Source organism: Bipolaris zeicola (assembly GCF_000523435.1).
Source record: "Bipolaris zeicola 26-R-13 unplaced genomic scaffold scaffold_208, whole genome shotgun sequence".
In the NCBI taxonomy this organism is placed as follows: domain Eukaryota; kingdom Fungi; phylum Ascomycota; class Dothideomycetes; order Pleosporales; family Pleosporaceae; genus Bipolaris; species Bipolaris zeicola.
In genome coordinates, this window is record NW_006912257.1 from 28099 (window position 1) to 43809 (window position 15711).

The following is a 15711-nucleotide window of genomic DNA, read 5'->3' on the forward strand; positions in this document are numbered from 1 at the left end:
GATGAAGACCTTGAGGCCCGCGATGTCGAGTCTGAGCTCGAGGACATTGTAGCTCGCGCCCCTGAACCCAAGAAGGGAAAGGGAAAGGGCAAGGGAAAGGGCAAGGGAAAGGGCAAGGGTAAGGGTAAAGCCGCCGCCGGGGCTGCTGCTCCTGCCGCTGCTGCTCCTGCTGCTGCTGCCGCCGCCGCCGCCGCTTAGAGTTCCCCTTTTTTTCCTCAATCCTGGACAACTTCCACCCCTTGGAGACCGGATTTCCCCTGTTCACCTCCCTTTTTTTGTGTATACAAAAAATCAGCGGGCACATATTACTTGCGGACTTGACTCAAGCCTGGGGCTTCCTTTTTTTTTAAACTCCAATCGAGGTCGATAGATCTCAGTTCCATTGATTGGACAGTGTGTTTTTGACTTGTGGGTTTTATCTTTTGGAAGTTTTTTTTACGGGATAGTTTTATCCTTTTTTTTGCGAAGTTTGGAATGCGGATGGAGCGAGTTTAATATTTTATAGAAGAGAAATCGAGCTGTTGATCGATAACTTTTACTTTGCCTTGGAATTTGGTGACGTCCGTGATTGTGTGAATGCTTGCTTTTAGTGATCGGAGTGGCTTTGAAAGAAAAATTGTAAGAGGTTAAAGGAGAAGATACATGGATTGGGGGGTTTTGTTTTTGCGAAAGAGTCAGACAACGGGTGTTTGCTATAGTGGTCATTAGTTAGCTGTATTACTCCAAAGACACCTCCTGCAATCACCTCCTCATTCACAAATACTTCAAGCTTCTCTAAAATAACCTTCATTAATCGCTAAATCAACTTTTCATAAATCCATATCTGGCATCTGCATATCATCACCCGGCTCCATCAGGTTCATAAGATAGATAGACCCAGAAAACCAATCCTGCATCGAGTTGTGAGTCCCACCCGATGGCCCAAACCCTAGACTCATTTGTCCTGGATTGAAGTTATTTCCCATTTGCTGATCCGGCGGGAAAGTTTGCATGCCACCGGGACCAGCAGGATTCATGTTGTATTGATCTGCCGACCATGCTGTGTCAGGAAGTAGACCAAGTGCATTTAGATATGGATCAAACTGCGACATGGCATTGAGGTCAAGTTGTGCGCCGTTTGCTGTGTAGTAATTCTGATGGTTTTGCGCGGCGGTGCGCGATCTCAAAGCAGCGTCCTGGGTCTTGGCCGTTACGTAGAGTCTTGCCACTCGCAAGAAGAGATGACACATTCTATAGAGCTTGTCTGCGCCTTCAGAGATTGTACGACAAGATTCGAGGCTCGTGACAAACTCTGAGAGAGATTGTAGGTCGGCGCTAACATCGGATGTATCCGCCTTTTGAATGGCGTTACAGAAAATGACAATGAACCTATACTGATTAGCTGAGACAATAAAGCGGTCATAAAAGCAGCATACGGTGTAAACGGCGCCTGGAGGATGGACCAGTGCACGTATCCCGACCACAGTTCCTCCTGGCCCTTCTTGTTGAATTGTTTGGAGGCCCTTTTGTGAGCGTCGAGAGCTGATCGGGATGACTGCAAGCAATCTTGATTGAAGGTCATGTTTCCCGGACTGACTGAGCGCTGTATGAGCGCACACGTCGAGTAATGTGAAACTACGTCAGAGTAGAACAAAATGTCCTCAACACGATCAAGTGCACCTTCCATGGTTAGTCTAACTAACTGTACCTGAATATTCCTCGTCACATACCTTGGATGTACTCGTTGACATCAGACTCCTTATTGAGCGGTTGAGATATGTACCGCTTCAACTGGGATGGGAGTGGAGTCTTGTTTGGGCTGTGACCCACTCCGGTCGGTCGTTGCGCAACATTGTTCATATTTTTTCCAAAGTTTGCTCGATTAACGGCTTTGACGTCGTCACGCTCGACCCACGCTTGGTTCATGGCATTGATCAGGTCCGTTGCGACTGCCGTTCGCTCCTCTGTGGACTGCAGGAAGGAGGCTGGGCAGAATAGCTTTTCATATGTCAAGCCCTGTACCCTAGCGACCTTGACCCAGTAGGATAGCATACGAGTCCGTTGGGCAGGTGGATCATTAGGATCACTCTCATGGACGAAAGGCAAAGCGATATCCCAATCCTGAAGGACACTTGACTTGCCCAACCGTAGCGAGAGTGTCTTGTCAAACATGTATATCATCCAGAAAATGTAGATCTTCGACTCTTTTTCTTCAAGTGTGTCGTGAGCCATGGTATTGATACGGTGATATCCCAAACTTGTGCACAAGCCTGCTGCACAAGATATCAGGATCCAGCAGAGAGAAGGCTTACACATTTCGATTGCTTGCGCTGCTCCAAGGACCAAGGCCATAATATTTTCATAACTTGCCGGTATGAATAGGTCGAGCTGGCTTAGGGCCACCTCTGTTTGTCGCTTACATATGGCCGCATATGTTGCGTACTGGCTGATGTCCATGCCTGCTAGAGGAAATGCCTGGAATTCGTAAAATATGTTCTCCAAAATGCCATAGGTAAGCACGCGTCGAGCAGCGCTACAGGTGCCAGGGTTGTGGTACGCGTCATCGAAAATTTCCCTCAGGTTTGGCATCTTGAGGAACGGAAAGATCACGGCAAATGTCATTGTTGAATACTCTAGTAGAATCAGTAACATTCAAAATTCAAGGTAGGCTTAAACTCAACTCATAGCTGTGTCCAACGCATTGCAGACCTCCACCCATGGAGGCTGCTCAAGTCTAGTGGGATCCACTTCGGCAAGGGAGCGATTGATCAATCGGTTGCTTGGAGCCATAGTCTGGCTTGGTTGCGATACCATCTCGGAAAGAGCAGTAAGTGCCATCTTGACTTCTTCATTCTGGCCAATTGACGGTGTGCTGTCAATTACCTGAGCTAGCATCTCACGAGCATAGACGGATTGAATGCTGATTGAGCTTTCGCCCTCGAATGGCGCCGGTGTAGGGGCTTCCTGTAAGCCACTACCTGGACTTCTTCCTACTCGACTCGAACGTGACTGACTGCCTGTTTCGGGGCTGTCTTTGGCAAGATCCATATTGCCGAGTTTTGACGAAAGGTTAGCAAGAACATTCTCGATTCCTGCTAATCGATCTTCTATTCGGTCAATCTTCCTTTCACTAGGAGATGTCAGCATTAAGGGCTCTTGTCATCATCCAAATCTCGGCACCAATGTGTGAATTATGCTCGGGGTATTTGCCTGCTATCGATATGCCCCGAAACGGCGTATAGCTAGGCGTGTCTCGGCATGATAGAAACGTATTTCAAGGTGTGCATATGCCAGTGGTGGTAACAATTTAACATCTGAAATACGTACTATTGCTCAGAAATGTGGACTCTTTGGCGTTGAGCTTTCTGTTGGGGAGCAGTCGTTTTGCAAGCTGCTTCCAATAAGCAATAGCCCATTATGTATGTCATAGACGCAAGATCTCTTACCTAGTTTGCTTGCCTTGCAGTTAGAGCAAGGTACGGCACGGTCACAGCGTATCTTACGCGTGCGACAGCTATCGCACTGTTTAGGAATTGTTAGTGGCTGGATCACTCTATGCAGCCACAGGCCAAGCACTGGGGCTGTCTCGACTTACTGCGCGCTTAGACATGCCCCGATCGGGCGACTCATCCATGTCGTCGTCTTCCATAGCGTCGGTTACGGGTCGGTTTAGGCCGCAGTGTGGCAACGCGTGGAGTGCGAGAGTGGGTGTAGTAATGTCGAGAGTTCGGGCAACGGAGTCCTCGGGCGCCGACAACGGGGGGTAATCATCAACGATGTCATTACTATCGGCGGAAATCACATATTCTCAAGACATCAATCGAGTTTTCTTTAACAATCAAGTTTCTCCTTTCAATGCAGCCCCATATATTTGTGTTGCGTTCCTAAATACATCAGATGAATAACGAAGGAAAGTGTGGATGCCACGTGACTATGCCAAGACTCCGCCTGTTATTGGCGTGCATGCCCGTAAGTAATCAACAATACTGGAATAAAAACTAACCCTGTCAAGACAATACCATTGCTCACATAAGCCGCCTATACCACCACGTACGAGTTGTCCATGCATACAAGAGTACTACATTTCATATGTAGATTCCCATTTGCTTGATATAGTACTAGATCGTGTTATCTTACAATGCCAGCGAACACTTTTATATCATTAATGTTAGTTACCCTGTTTTAGTATTACGGGCAGTTTGCATCCGAGTATCCTTGTTCGCAAAGAGCGCAGTCAACCCCTAGCGCGATTCAGCTCATCTTGGGGACTACCTAGCCACTTAGAACAGCCCTACGTAACGTAAAAATTATAGGAGTAGTCTTGGCCGATCGCGATAAAAAGGCGTTAGATTTCCGCTGCTGCCTGCTCACGATGAACTACATCAACTCTTATTTCAAATATGTCGCCAGAGGGGCATCAAGCCCCGCCACTCAAATCTGACGCGCAAACAACTGATGATGCCAAAAGAGACGCAGCTTCTGACGGCAAAAGCGATGTTGCGCCGAAGAAGGCCGATGGCGGTATGGGTGGCTATGTCGTAAGTCCAAACACGGGCGACACCTGAATTGCATCTAGGATTGACCTTGTTGCAGCGCATCTTCCGGTATGCGGATCGCACCAGTTGGATTCTGAACGTCATTGCGGCCGTCGCTGCCATTGCCGCTGGAACACTACTACCACTCATGTAGGCGAGTCCGTACTGCTTGGTTCACATAAACACTAATTTTCTCTTCAGGGACCTAGTCTTCGGAAAGTGAGTCTTTGTATACAAAAACAACGCCGAGGACTTCACTGACATTCCAGATTCGTGTCCACGTTCACTGGGTTTGCCACTGGCACTATCACACCAGCTCAATATCGTTCTGAAGTGAACAAGTTCACGCTGTACTTTGTATATCTCTTCATTGCAAAATTCAGTCTCGTCTATATCCACTCGGTATGCAGAGTCCACCAGCGATTCAATATCTTGATGCTAATCTTGCCAGACTTTTATATCAATAGCCGCAATACGTACCACAAAGGCTGTGCGCATAGACTTCCTCAAACACGTCATTCGCCAAAATATCGCCTACTTTGATTCAGATGAGGCCGCCTCGGTCACAACGCAAGCCACCAGCAATGGAAACAATGTCAACAACGGTATTTCCGAGAAACTTTCGCTCACAATCCAGGGCGTATCGACCTTTGTGACAGCTTTCATTGTCGCCTTTGTCGTACAGTGGAAGCTCACCCTGATCACAATCAGTATCGTTCCAACGATTATAGTCGTCATTAGTGCCTGCGTGGGTATTGACACCAAGAATGAGAACCAGTTGCTATCAATACAATCAAAAGCTGGGCAATTGGCAGAAGAAGTGTTCTCAACGATACGCACTGTCCATGCTTTTTGGCTCCACCCGTTGTTGTCGCGCAAATACGACAGCATGCTTGGCGACGCAATGAATCTTGGGATGAAGAAATCTCCCGTTTATGCGGTCATGTTTTCCACTGAGTTCTTCTGTATCTACTGTGGCTATGGATTGGCTTTCTGGCAAGGTATCCGAATGTTTGCTCGAGGAGAGATCACAGAAAGCGGTAAGTTGGTTTCTCACACTTGTTTTCTTCCGTCAAATAACAACACTTGCTTACTTGCACATAGGTGACGTATTTACCGTCATCTTAGCCGTGATAGTTGCAGCGACTGCAATGACAACAATTGCTCCTCAAATTATGGCTTTGGCAAAGGCATCGTCTTCTGCGGATGAGCTATTCAAGACCATTGATCGAAAGTCTCCGATAGATCCTCTGAGTGGAGAGGGCAAAATACCCGATGTATGCAATGGCGTCATTGAGATCAAGGACGTCAGCTTTGCGTACCCAGCAAGGCCCGAAATCACGGTACTGAAGAAATTGACTGTATCGGCACCTGCGGGTAAAACGACAGCACTGGTTGGAGCTTCAGGCAGCGGCAAATCCACCATTGTCGGCTTGATTGAACGTTGGTACGACCAAGCTAGCGGTATGATCTACCTCGATGATACGGATATCAGAGAGTTGAATCTCAGGTGGTTACGGACAAACATTCGTCTCGTTCAGCAAGAGCCGGTTCTTTTCTCTGGGACCATATATGAGAACGTCGCATTCGGCCTTGTTGGTACCGAAAAGGCCAATCTACCTCAGGACGAGCAACGAAAGCTGGTTGAAAAGGCCTGTAAAGATACTTATGCCGAGGAGTTTATCAAGAGACTGCCAAAGGTAGGTTCCCCAGATTTGCGTACCATCCATGGACTAGCAGTGCTGACAACATGTAGGGCTACGATACGCAGCTTGGCGAGCGTGCTGCGAATCTTTCGGGCGGTCAGAAGCAACGTATAGCGATCGCACGCAGCATCGTTTCAGAGCCAACCGTCCTACTGCTAGATGAGGCAACCAGCGCCTTAGACCCGAAGGCTGAAAAGATTGTGCAGCAGGCCCTAGAACGTGTCTCTCAAGGTCGCACCACCATCGTCATAGCGCACAAGCTCTCTACAATCCGCAATGCAGACAACATTATCGTCATGTCTAGCGGCGCTGTCGTGGAGCAAGGCTCACATGAAGAGCTCCTCGCGCAAGATGGAGCATACGCACGTCTTGTCCAAGCCCAGGACCTTGGCCAGACCGACAGCGAAGAACACGTGGATCAAGACTTTGCTGTAGAGAAGGTTGATCTCGAACGGACTCAGACACAGGTCTCCGCCATGAACCATGATGATGTCGAGCAACCGACCAAAGATGGCATCAACTACAACCTTGTCACGTGTATATGGCTGGTTCTCAAAGAAGTGGGCGATGTCTGGAAATGCTTCGTGCTATTGACGATAGCTGGTGTATGTGGAGGAGCGACGTTCCCTGCTCAAGCCATACTATTCTCACGTGTCGTCGGAGCGTTTCAGTTGCCCCCCGAAGAAGCTGTAGACGAGGGCGACTTCTATTCTCTCATGTTTTTTGTCGTTGCCCTTGGTAATCTGGCCGTGTATTGCATTATCGGGTGGACGAGCAATATTGTAGCTCAAGTGGTGGGAAGGAAGTTCCGATGCGAGATATTCGATCTGGTCCTCAAGCAAGACATGGCCTTTTTTGACGACCAGAACAACGCTAGCGGCGCGCTCGTTTCAAAGCTCTCAGGATATCCCGACCACTTGCGCGACCTCATGGGCTTTAACCTGATGCTGATATGTATCAACATCGTTAATGTTATTTCCAGCTCCATTCTTGCAATTGCTGTCGGGTGGAAGCTGGGCCTTGTTGTGGTCTTTGGAGGTGAGTACATTGAACCCAATCAACAGACTGTACTGACTTTGCATGCACTCAGCTCTACCAGCAATTGTATTTTCTGGCTACCTTAGGATTCGACTTGAGTTTAAATTAGAGGAGCTTACTGGAAAGCGTTTTGCTGGCAGTGCTGCGCTCGCTGCTGAAGCCGTCTCCGCTATTCGCACAGTTTCCAGTCTCGCACTTGAGCGACATATTCTCACGCGATACGAAGATTGTTTGCGTCATGTTGAAAAGCATAGCATCAAGGCTCTGGTATGGACCATGTTCTGGTATGCTTTGTCGCAATCCATCTCATTTCTTGCAATGGCTTTGGTATGTACCTTGTCCGTTACCTTTGAAAGCAAAAAGAAATTGACACATTAGGGTTTTTGGTACGGTGGTCGCCTGATCAGTACTGGCGAGTACACAACCACTCAATTCTTCACAGTCTTTATTGGTGTAATCTTTTCCGGAGAGGCAGCTGCAGGATTCTTTTCCTACACAACCAGTCTGACCAAGGCGACGACCGCGGCGAACTACGTGTTTTGGCTACGAAGACTAACACCAGCCGTGGAAGAAGATCCATCTAAGCCCCCTTTTGACAACGAAAAGGGCAAGGGTCCGGCCCATATCGAAGTGGATGATATTGCGTTCGCATACGTGTCTCGACCACATGCGAAAGTTCTCGAAGGCATCAATGTCGACGTACGGCCCGGCCAGTTCATCGCATTTGTGGGCGCATCCGGTTGTGGAAAGTCGACCATGATATCTCTTCTTGAAAGGTTCTATGACCCTATCGCCGGGCAGATAACCTGCGACAATCAGGCCTTGACGGAACTCTGTCCCCGCAAATACCGCCGTGACGTTTCGCTGGTTCAACAAGAACCCGTGTTATACCAAGGCTCGATCCGCGACAACATCGCCATGGGCGTCGAAACTGATGTTACGGATGCACAAATTGAGAAAACAGCCAAACAATCGAACATTTATGATTTCGTCGCATCCCTGCCGGACGGCTTCGCAACCATGTGTGGCAATAGGGGCACACAGTTGTCTGGAGGACAACGTCAACGAATTGCAATAGCCCGGGCCTTGATACGCGAACCACGTCTTCTTCTGCTGGATGAAGCCACATCCGCACTCGATACCGAGTCTGAGCGGATGGTTCAATCGGCCCTAGAGGAGGCACAGAGCGGACGTACAACCATTGCAGTGGCGCACCGCCTCAGTACGATCAAGGATGCAGATGCAATCTTTGTTTTTGCCAAGGGAAAAGTTGTGGAGAGTGGGACGCACCAAGAGTTGCTCGCGAAGAGAAAAGTGTACTATGAGATGTGCTTGGGTCAGAGTATGGATCGAGCCATACCGGCCTAGAACTGGTTTCCGATATTTCAGATGGAACTCAATCCTGCGATCTGGGGCAAGTTTAATTAAAAATTCAAGCAGAATGTAATGGATGATATACCTTGCGTTCGCCCGCCCTATAGCGGAATTTGGTCAAGCGTTGCTGGTGGCACCTTGCGGTAAGCTAGAGTCCATACTAGTTACCGTCTCGTCTGTAAGTACTGTCACACTGTCACACTGTCACACTGTCATAACGATCGGGTTAATGCGGTCAACAGCAAGGCTGCACGCGACAGTGCTGCATGTACTATTAGAGATGTTGGCTTGGATGGTGGAGCGTTGTTGATGCGGCAACTCGATGGCCCGCAGCATAATCACGCTAGGCTCCACAATTTTCCGGGGTCTCCGCGCCACATCTGTCCGTTCGCGATGGCGGCTCCTTTTCTCCACCCTCGTCCCAGCTTGACAGCCTTCACAAACGGTCTAGATGACAGCTGCATATTGATTCCACATGCAGCGCCCTGGCTGTGTCGACTAGAGTTCAGAACCACTGTGAAATCCAAATCAGCAACATGAACACAAAGGACTAAGTGTGGCTTTCGCATAGGTGTGGCTTTGGCGGCGGTGGTGCTACAGATCTTCCACTAGCCTGAACCATGAGGCGTTACTACTATGGTTATGCACCCTGCGAACAGGACTGTCAGCTTTGTTCGTCATTTCTTCTTCACTGTAGCAGCCACATCGCTCAGACAACCCATGTTATGGCGCCGCGCGGTATAAGGGTGCTGAAGCACAAGACGCTACATCTTTGCACTGTCAAACCGCCAAGACGTCTCATGTATTCCCCGTGCCCAACCACGGAACTCCATTAAGCCTCATGCCCCAGTCGGTGCATCTCTTAGCATGGCTCAGCTAGACAATTTCTTGCATTTTGCTGCTGATCGCCGTTGCCGCGACTGGACGCGATTGAGCCTTAGTTTCGAGGACACCTCAGGTAGCCCAATGAGAGAAGTGCCGTTTCTATGCTATTTCCCAGGGAAGCGTTGGGGATGAAGACAGTGCCGAGCGGATCCACTCTGGAGACGTTTTGCGACTGAGGCTAGTGACCCTGACATGCGGCCCCCAAGCCGTCATGCTGCATTCAAAGCATTGGCGTCTCCATGTTCCGTCGCTTTACTCTTTCTCTCCTCACCTTGATTGATGTGGATTGACGTTGTCACTGAGGAAATCAGGCGTTCTTTTCACTATCTCCGTTGAACGGATACACTCTTTTCGGTTCATAGTCCTGGAGACACTCCTTTTCTTTGCTTTATTTTCTTGATATCTCTGCACTATTGGCCCCTTGGCGTGTGTCTAACATTATCTAATACTTGTTTATTACTTTTATCATGGCTCGCTATCAGCTGAGGCGGCCGTCGCCAGTCTCCATCTTTCCCAGGTACTCACGACGTCAAGATGGTGCTGTGACTACTATGCCCCTTCCCGAGGGCGAGAAAGAGGAGGACGAAGGACCAGAGAGCCCAGACTCGCCATTCAGCAGCCCTTCAACAGTTGGCGGCGGCTCATCCTCAAGTGAAGATTCAGAATCCGACGATGATGAAGAGCCACCCTCGCCGATGGAATCCGGTGCATCATCCCGACCCGTCCAAACTCTCGGTCCTGATCCGACCATGCCACCCTCTATATCGAGCACCACGACAGATGTGCCCGCTTTACAAGTCACCACAGAAGCAGCTCTATCATGGAGCGCAACTCAATCATGGATCACCGGGACCACACTAGAAACTATGGCTCTTCCTTCCACAACAACACCTCCCCCCGGAGATAGGATACGAAGCGACAGACAAAAGGAAGCCTCGCCTACAGCTTCCGTATCTCTTCCTCCACCTCCACCTCCGCCTCTATCAACTGCGGAAATGGAAATGACAGGTGAAACCGGCGCTGCAGAAAGGTTGCCAGAAGAACAGACACCCATTATGACAAAACAAGCCATGGTAGCAGCAATCGTCCTGGGTGTGCTTGGTCAGTCACTGCTATACTTTTTATCTTATAATCGATTATTTCTAACAACCAAACAGGTGCCCTGGCACTTCTCGTCGCCGCCATCGTCTTCATCAAGCGCCGCAAAAGCAAGCAATATACCCGCCATGTGTCCATGCAAGGCGATTCTTTCAATTCATCCATGGCACAGGCTCTGCAGGCCCCTGAAGGCGCACACACAGGCACTGCATCCTCGATCTTCGCGCGTCTACAGGGGGCCAGTAACGGCGGAGGAGAGGGCCATTTGACCCGCTCCACAGATCGCAGTAACACTCTGTTTGGCCCAGGTGAATATTCGCGTCCAGAAACGGTATCCACAGACCGTAGCCGCTCGCGCATGGAGCCTCCAACACCCAACCCTTTTGCTGATCCTCAGCGTAACAAGGCATATGACATGCTTCACGACAGGCCGAGGAGCACAACGCTTACCGATCGAGGTAGCTGGAGGGAAAACCCATTCAAAAACCCAGAGAGTGATCGATTCGATCCATTTGGCGAACTCAAGGAGAAGGCCCGGAGGGAGAGGTTGCGATATCTGGAAGAGGTTAAACGGGAGGCAGAGCTGCAAAGGCAATTGCAACGGAAAGAAGCCATGGGACTGCGACCAGATGATATGCCCTGGGGCCACGACAATGGATACAGATGAAAGCACGCACGCATGCATATGGGAGTCCAATGTATTTATATATCTTCAATTGCTAATGGGACTGCCATGTGGTCAAAATTACGTTCTTAGTGACGCGCCGTCACGTGAAAACCGTCCCCGCCTCGCAATGGCGTGTGCAGCGAGACTGGTGCCTGGAGCACACCAGCCAATGACGAGCATGGCACCCACTTTAACACCACACCTAGTAGCAGCCATGCCACGGCTACGAAGTAGGCCTTATTTAAGAGGCATTGACTTTTAGTTATGCATTGGTCTACTCTTTTTTTTCCTTCTCTCTCACTCTCACGCGGCCATGGCTCAGACAACGCTCGCAGCTCCACCAGAAGATGTCGCGCACGACCATCTCTGCCCTGTGAGCTACATGTGCAGCAGAAAAATTTGAACAAAGATTTGCTCACATCTGTCAGATCTGCCAGCTTCTCCTCTTCACTCCCGTGAGGACCCAATGCAACCATCTGCTGTGCGCATCGTGTATGGCACAATGGGCTGACGCATCCTCTACCAACCAAATCGAGCATTCAAGCCTGGATGTGCACCTCGCAGACTTTGATCCCAACTATGATCCCAGCTATGACCTTGAGGCCAACTGTCCTATGTGCAGGACACATACAACAGCGTCTCCGGACAAGCCTCTGGCAAGACAGTTAGAGGCCAAGTATCCCGTGACTTATGCGGAAAGACGCGTGGAAGAGGAGGTTGACAGGGGCTCTCGTATTGGACAAGATGGTGTCGAGGGTGTCATGATTCTTATCGGAAACAAGCATAGGTTGATCAGGAACCCTGGGAGTGCGAATGAACATCTTTGGACATTTTTTGTGCGCACGTCAAGGCCGGAACTTATCAAGGAAGTGCATCTTTATCTGGTCAGTTTTGCAAGTTCAAGTTGTCTCTTGGTCAAGCAGCAGGATGCGAAAGCCATTCAATACAGAGACTAGGATGCACGGAATTTGGAATTGCATACGGCTCATCTACACATGTGCAGTGCTATAGTTATTGGTTGATATACCACTTTCCACGAGAAGGCTAACATATCACAGCATCCGACATTTCGGCCCAGCCATCGTGTCCTCCGAACCGCACCGTACGAGTTCGAAGCACAAGGTTGGGGCTTCTTCACTATCGAGTGCAAAATCGTCCTAAAGGCGCCGTACAGCTGGATCATTGACAATGCCGGTACCAAAAAACAGGGACTCGAACTGTCGTGGACTCTGGACTTTGAAGGCAGAGGCAGGCAAGGCCGAGTAAGAGCCAAGGTTAAGAAATTCGAGGCCGAAACCGCTTCAACTGGCCGCACGTTGAGGTCAAGACATATACCTCCTACAGCTGAACCGGAAGTAGACAATGAGAACGAGGATGACGATGAAAACTCGTCAGAAGACGACGTAGAAGATGAAGGGGACAGCGAGTTCATCGTACCATCCCGAAGATCTCGAAGATAGTACTCCAGAATCACACCCAATCCCCACTGAGACATTCTCTGCCTTCGGAATACCCTGATCCGGCACATTTGGCGCCTTGCAAGTAGCGTCTTGTTTCCCTGTTTCAGCAGTTGAAAAATCTACCGAGAATACCGTGGTGACACAAGGTAGGTGCGCACCGGCTTGGCATCGGGTTAATCGCAGCGCACATTCTGTTCGATGCGATGCGATTTCGTTCCGTGCGATCATGTTTACAGTATACGATGTTGTTTGGCGCGAATGACAGGCGCGAGTCATACAAACGCGCTTTGAGAACAATGCTAATGTGTAGAAACTGTCGGGTATGCACGGCACATCGTGAGACACGATCGGTAAAACATCTTGGTGTTTCTATCGGCATTGCTGGGTGTTATGCCTTCTGTTGTTCCTAGACATCGGCGGGTTTCGTTTGAACTTTGTGGGAAACGAAGCGAGGCGTGCTTGTGGATTGTTGAGGCTTCACATTATCGTCAGGTAGGGCGGTGTTGGCCTTGAGTTGAAGGGAAGGCCTGAAAGGTTATAGGTGTATAGGCCAAACTCGACGGTCCAAACAAACCACATGTCAGAGCATTAACTATCCATAGCGCCACGGCGAACAAAAACATGCGTGTGAGAAATTACCCAGAGCGGCCCCTCCCGTGACATGTACCACATGGCCACCATCAACATTTCTGTTACGTGCCCACCTTCCTCTCCTATCGTTACCTCATCCTTCAATCCCCACAGTTAATCACCACCAACACACATGTCTTTCTAGACGCAATTGTGACCAATCAGGGCTGATGGTGGCGGCGCGGCACACAGCTAGCTCAGCATTGAGAATGCGGGGCACCGTCAGGCAACTACAGACTCCGGGGTGCGGCGGATCAGGGTGCAAACCTTCGATGACGACTAAGATTTGATGCTCCTGTTTTTTCGTTTCTCCTATTTCCAACCCAACGTCTCTCATTCCATCACCTCGTTGCTCGCGAATCGAATGAGTCTGTTGCGGGGCTGAACCCAAATAACCTGGAGAGCAGATCGAAATAGTTAGGCGGTGTGAGCATTACGGGAGGGGCTTGGCGCCACCTCGTGAGAATCACGGCAGTCAGCGCTGACGAGACGAAAAGGGATAACAATCTTCTTGTCGACGCGTTTGCAGGACGAGCCAAGTACAATAAAGTCAGGAAGAGGATTGCAACAAAACGAGCAGAGTCGGCTTAGCAGTGGGCGACACTACAACAACAACAGCAGTCTCCTTGCGTTTCAAAAGGGGGTTTCACGTGCGCAAAGGGGTGAGGAAAGGAAAAGAGTCAGCAGCAAACGCGTCGACTGAGAAACAACCGTGGAATGGGCTGATTGAGAAGAGCTTGTTGTTGCATTTTTGCGAAGACAGGAAGGATTCAGGAAGGGTCGCCCTGACGAAAGACAACCGCGGAGGCAACAACCACGACAACACTGTCCAGCGCTGCTCATCTTTCCTGGAAAGTACCCAACACACCGCAACTGCACATTCAAGACACAAAAGGGCCATTCTCTTTGTGGGAAGCCTGGTACAACTGCAATACCATTGCTACAGCCACCTTATTCCTATCCGAATCTCCTAGATCCTACGCATCACACCGTCATGCTCCTTACAATGAAAACAACACACCCTCGGGTAAATGACCTGATGTCTCTACTCTGGAACTGGCACCTCCACAAGCGAGAAACAACACTCTTCCGCCGCCTCGGCATGCACAGCCTAGAAATCGCTGGGCTCTCAATAGCGATGCTCATCATCCCTCTTACCATGCACCGTGCCGTTCAGGGCTTTGACGAAATGTATGACATTCTGGGGCGCCGAGCAAAATCACCGTACGCTCAGTTGTCTTGGGTAAACATCGCATTTGCATTTGTGATGCTCGTCGGATGGCATCTGTGGCTAGGGAGGTTGACGTACTTGACGGTATTGGAGAGCAATGTAGACGAAGACAAGGACGAGGGAAGGAAAGACGAGACTGCAGCTTCGTCTGGCTCAGCAGAGAAAAGTAACATCGGGTCAGGAAAGGGGGGAATATCTTGGAGTCGCATACTAGGACGCATCCTGATACCTCTCCTACTTATAACATTGGGACTACATTTCGGGTACCAAGTCTGCCGACAATTAATAGCAGACACAAGACCGCTCATCACACGAAACGACGTCGACATGCAAGAAGCAATGGGACAGCTCTACGGGCTAGTGTAAAATATATCCAAGCGTGATTTTTCTGGATTCCATAGAAGAAAAGAAAAGAAAAAAAGTGTTATGTAAAAGAGAGGAAGTAACCAACTAGAATACCTTGCACGTATACTATAACTAGTTCCACCCAAACTACAAACTACCACACCTCTCAACCAAACAAACCCTTTTTGTACCAGGACAAACCCTACAACGCTAACCCCAACCCTTCCATCCTTCCATCCACACCTTCCATGCATTTACCCACCCCCTCTTCTCCATCCATCCCCGCAAAGCCGCAAAAAGCACCTCACATACCTCGGACCCCCCACCCCAACAAAGCCATCGCACCCCGTATCCCCACAGAAATCCCCCAGATTCTCACTCCTCGTTTACATCCTACGGTGCCTACTAACTCCACTCTCTCACACATACACACCAGCGCGTATATCCTCATCCCCAAGACATTTCTTTTACTATTTACCCCCTCCCCCGCAATTCGCATGTTCCGCGGCGGGGAGGGGGGGGGAGGTGGGTACCCAACACCAACGTACCATGACCAAAGCATTAAGCCTACTAACAAGGGCGAGCCACTCGAGCTCCCTCCCCCCCGCATTCTCGAAAGTGCACAACAACATGCCCCCATACGCCTCTACACGTGTGTTGCGCGTGCGTATAACATCCGAACGTACAGGGGCAAACTTACGTACATTACATGCAGACTACACAGTAAACAGTCAAGTACGGAACATGGGGGGGGGGGGGGGGG

General features: G+C 49.7%; 6 protein-coding genes across 6 annotated transcripts; 5 read left to right on the forward strand and 1 right to left on the reverse strand.

Moving 5' to 3' along the window:
• Nucleotides 1–9: 9 nt before the first annotated feature.
• COCCADRAFT_8307 (uncharacterized protein) lies at nt 10–198 on the forward strand (the record flags this gene model as incomplete). The annotated part of the gene is made up of 1 exon (XM_007718010.1): nt 10–198. A coding segment is annotated over one exon (189 nt), but the record flags the coding sequence as incomplete, so codon positions are not given.
• A 611-nt stretch (nt 199–809) lies between these two features.
• Nucleotides 810–3628, reverse strand: COCCADRAFT_8308 (uncharacterized protein; the record flags this gene model as incomplete). The annotated part of the gene is made up of 7 exons (XM_007718011.1): nt 810–1368; nt 1416–1659; nt 1710–2612; nt 2661–3109; nt 3307–3370; nt 3426–3501; nt 3575–3628. The coding sequence occupies 7 exons, from the start codon at nt 3626–3628 to the stop codon at nt 810–812; spliced, it is 2349 nt and encodes a 782-aa protein (XP_007716201.1).
• Nucleotides 3629–4379: 751 nt separating this feature from the next.
• On the forward strand, nt 4380–8626 carry COCCADRAFT_8309 (uncharacterized protein; the record flags this gene model as incomplete). Its single annotated transcript, XM_007718012.1, has 9 exons — nt 4380–4517; nt 4573–4664; nt 4716–4733; nt 4784–4916; nt 4966–5554; nt 5619–6214; nt 6271–7258; nt 7311–7585; nt 7637–8626. The coding sequence occupies 9 exons, from the start codon at nt 4380–4382 to the stop codon at nt 8624–8626; spliced, it is 3819 nt and encodes a 1272-aa protein (XP_007716202.1).
• Nucleotides 8627–9984: 1358 nt separating this feature from the next.
• On the forward strand, nt 9985–11282 carry COCCADRAFT_8310 (uncharacterized protein; the record flags this gene model as incomplete). The annotated part of the gene is made up of 2 exons (XM_007718013.1): nt 9985–10618; nt 10675–11282. 2 exons carry the CDS (start codon nt 9985–9987, stop codon nt 11280–11282), a joined length of 1242 nt encoding a protein of 413 aa, XP_007716203.1.
• Nucleotides 11283–11595: 313 nt separating this feature from the next.
• On the forward strand, nt 11596–12742 carry COCCADRAFT_106423 (uncharacterized protein; the record flags this gene model as incomplete). Its single annotated transcript, XM_007718028.1, has 3 exons — nt 11596–11655; nt 11711–12166; nt 12341–12742. 3 exons carry the CDS (start codon nt 11596–11598, stop codon nt 12740–12742), a joined length of 918 nt encoding a protein of 305 aa, XP_007716218.1.
• A 1624-nt stretch (nt 12743–14366) lies between these two features.
• On the forward strand, nt 14367–14969 carry COCCADRAFT_106377 (uncharacterized protein; the record flags this gene model as incomplete). Its single annotated transcript, XM_007718029.1, has 1 exon — nt 14367–14969. The coding sequence occupies one exon, from the start codon at nt 14367–14369 to the stop codon at nt 14967–14969; it is 603 nt and encodes a 200-aa protein (XP_007716219.1).
• Nucleotides 14970–15711: the final 742 nt, after the last annotated feature.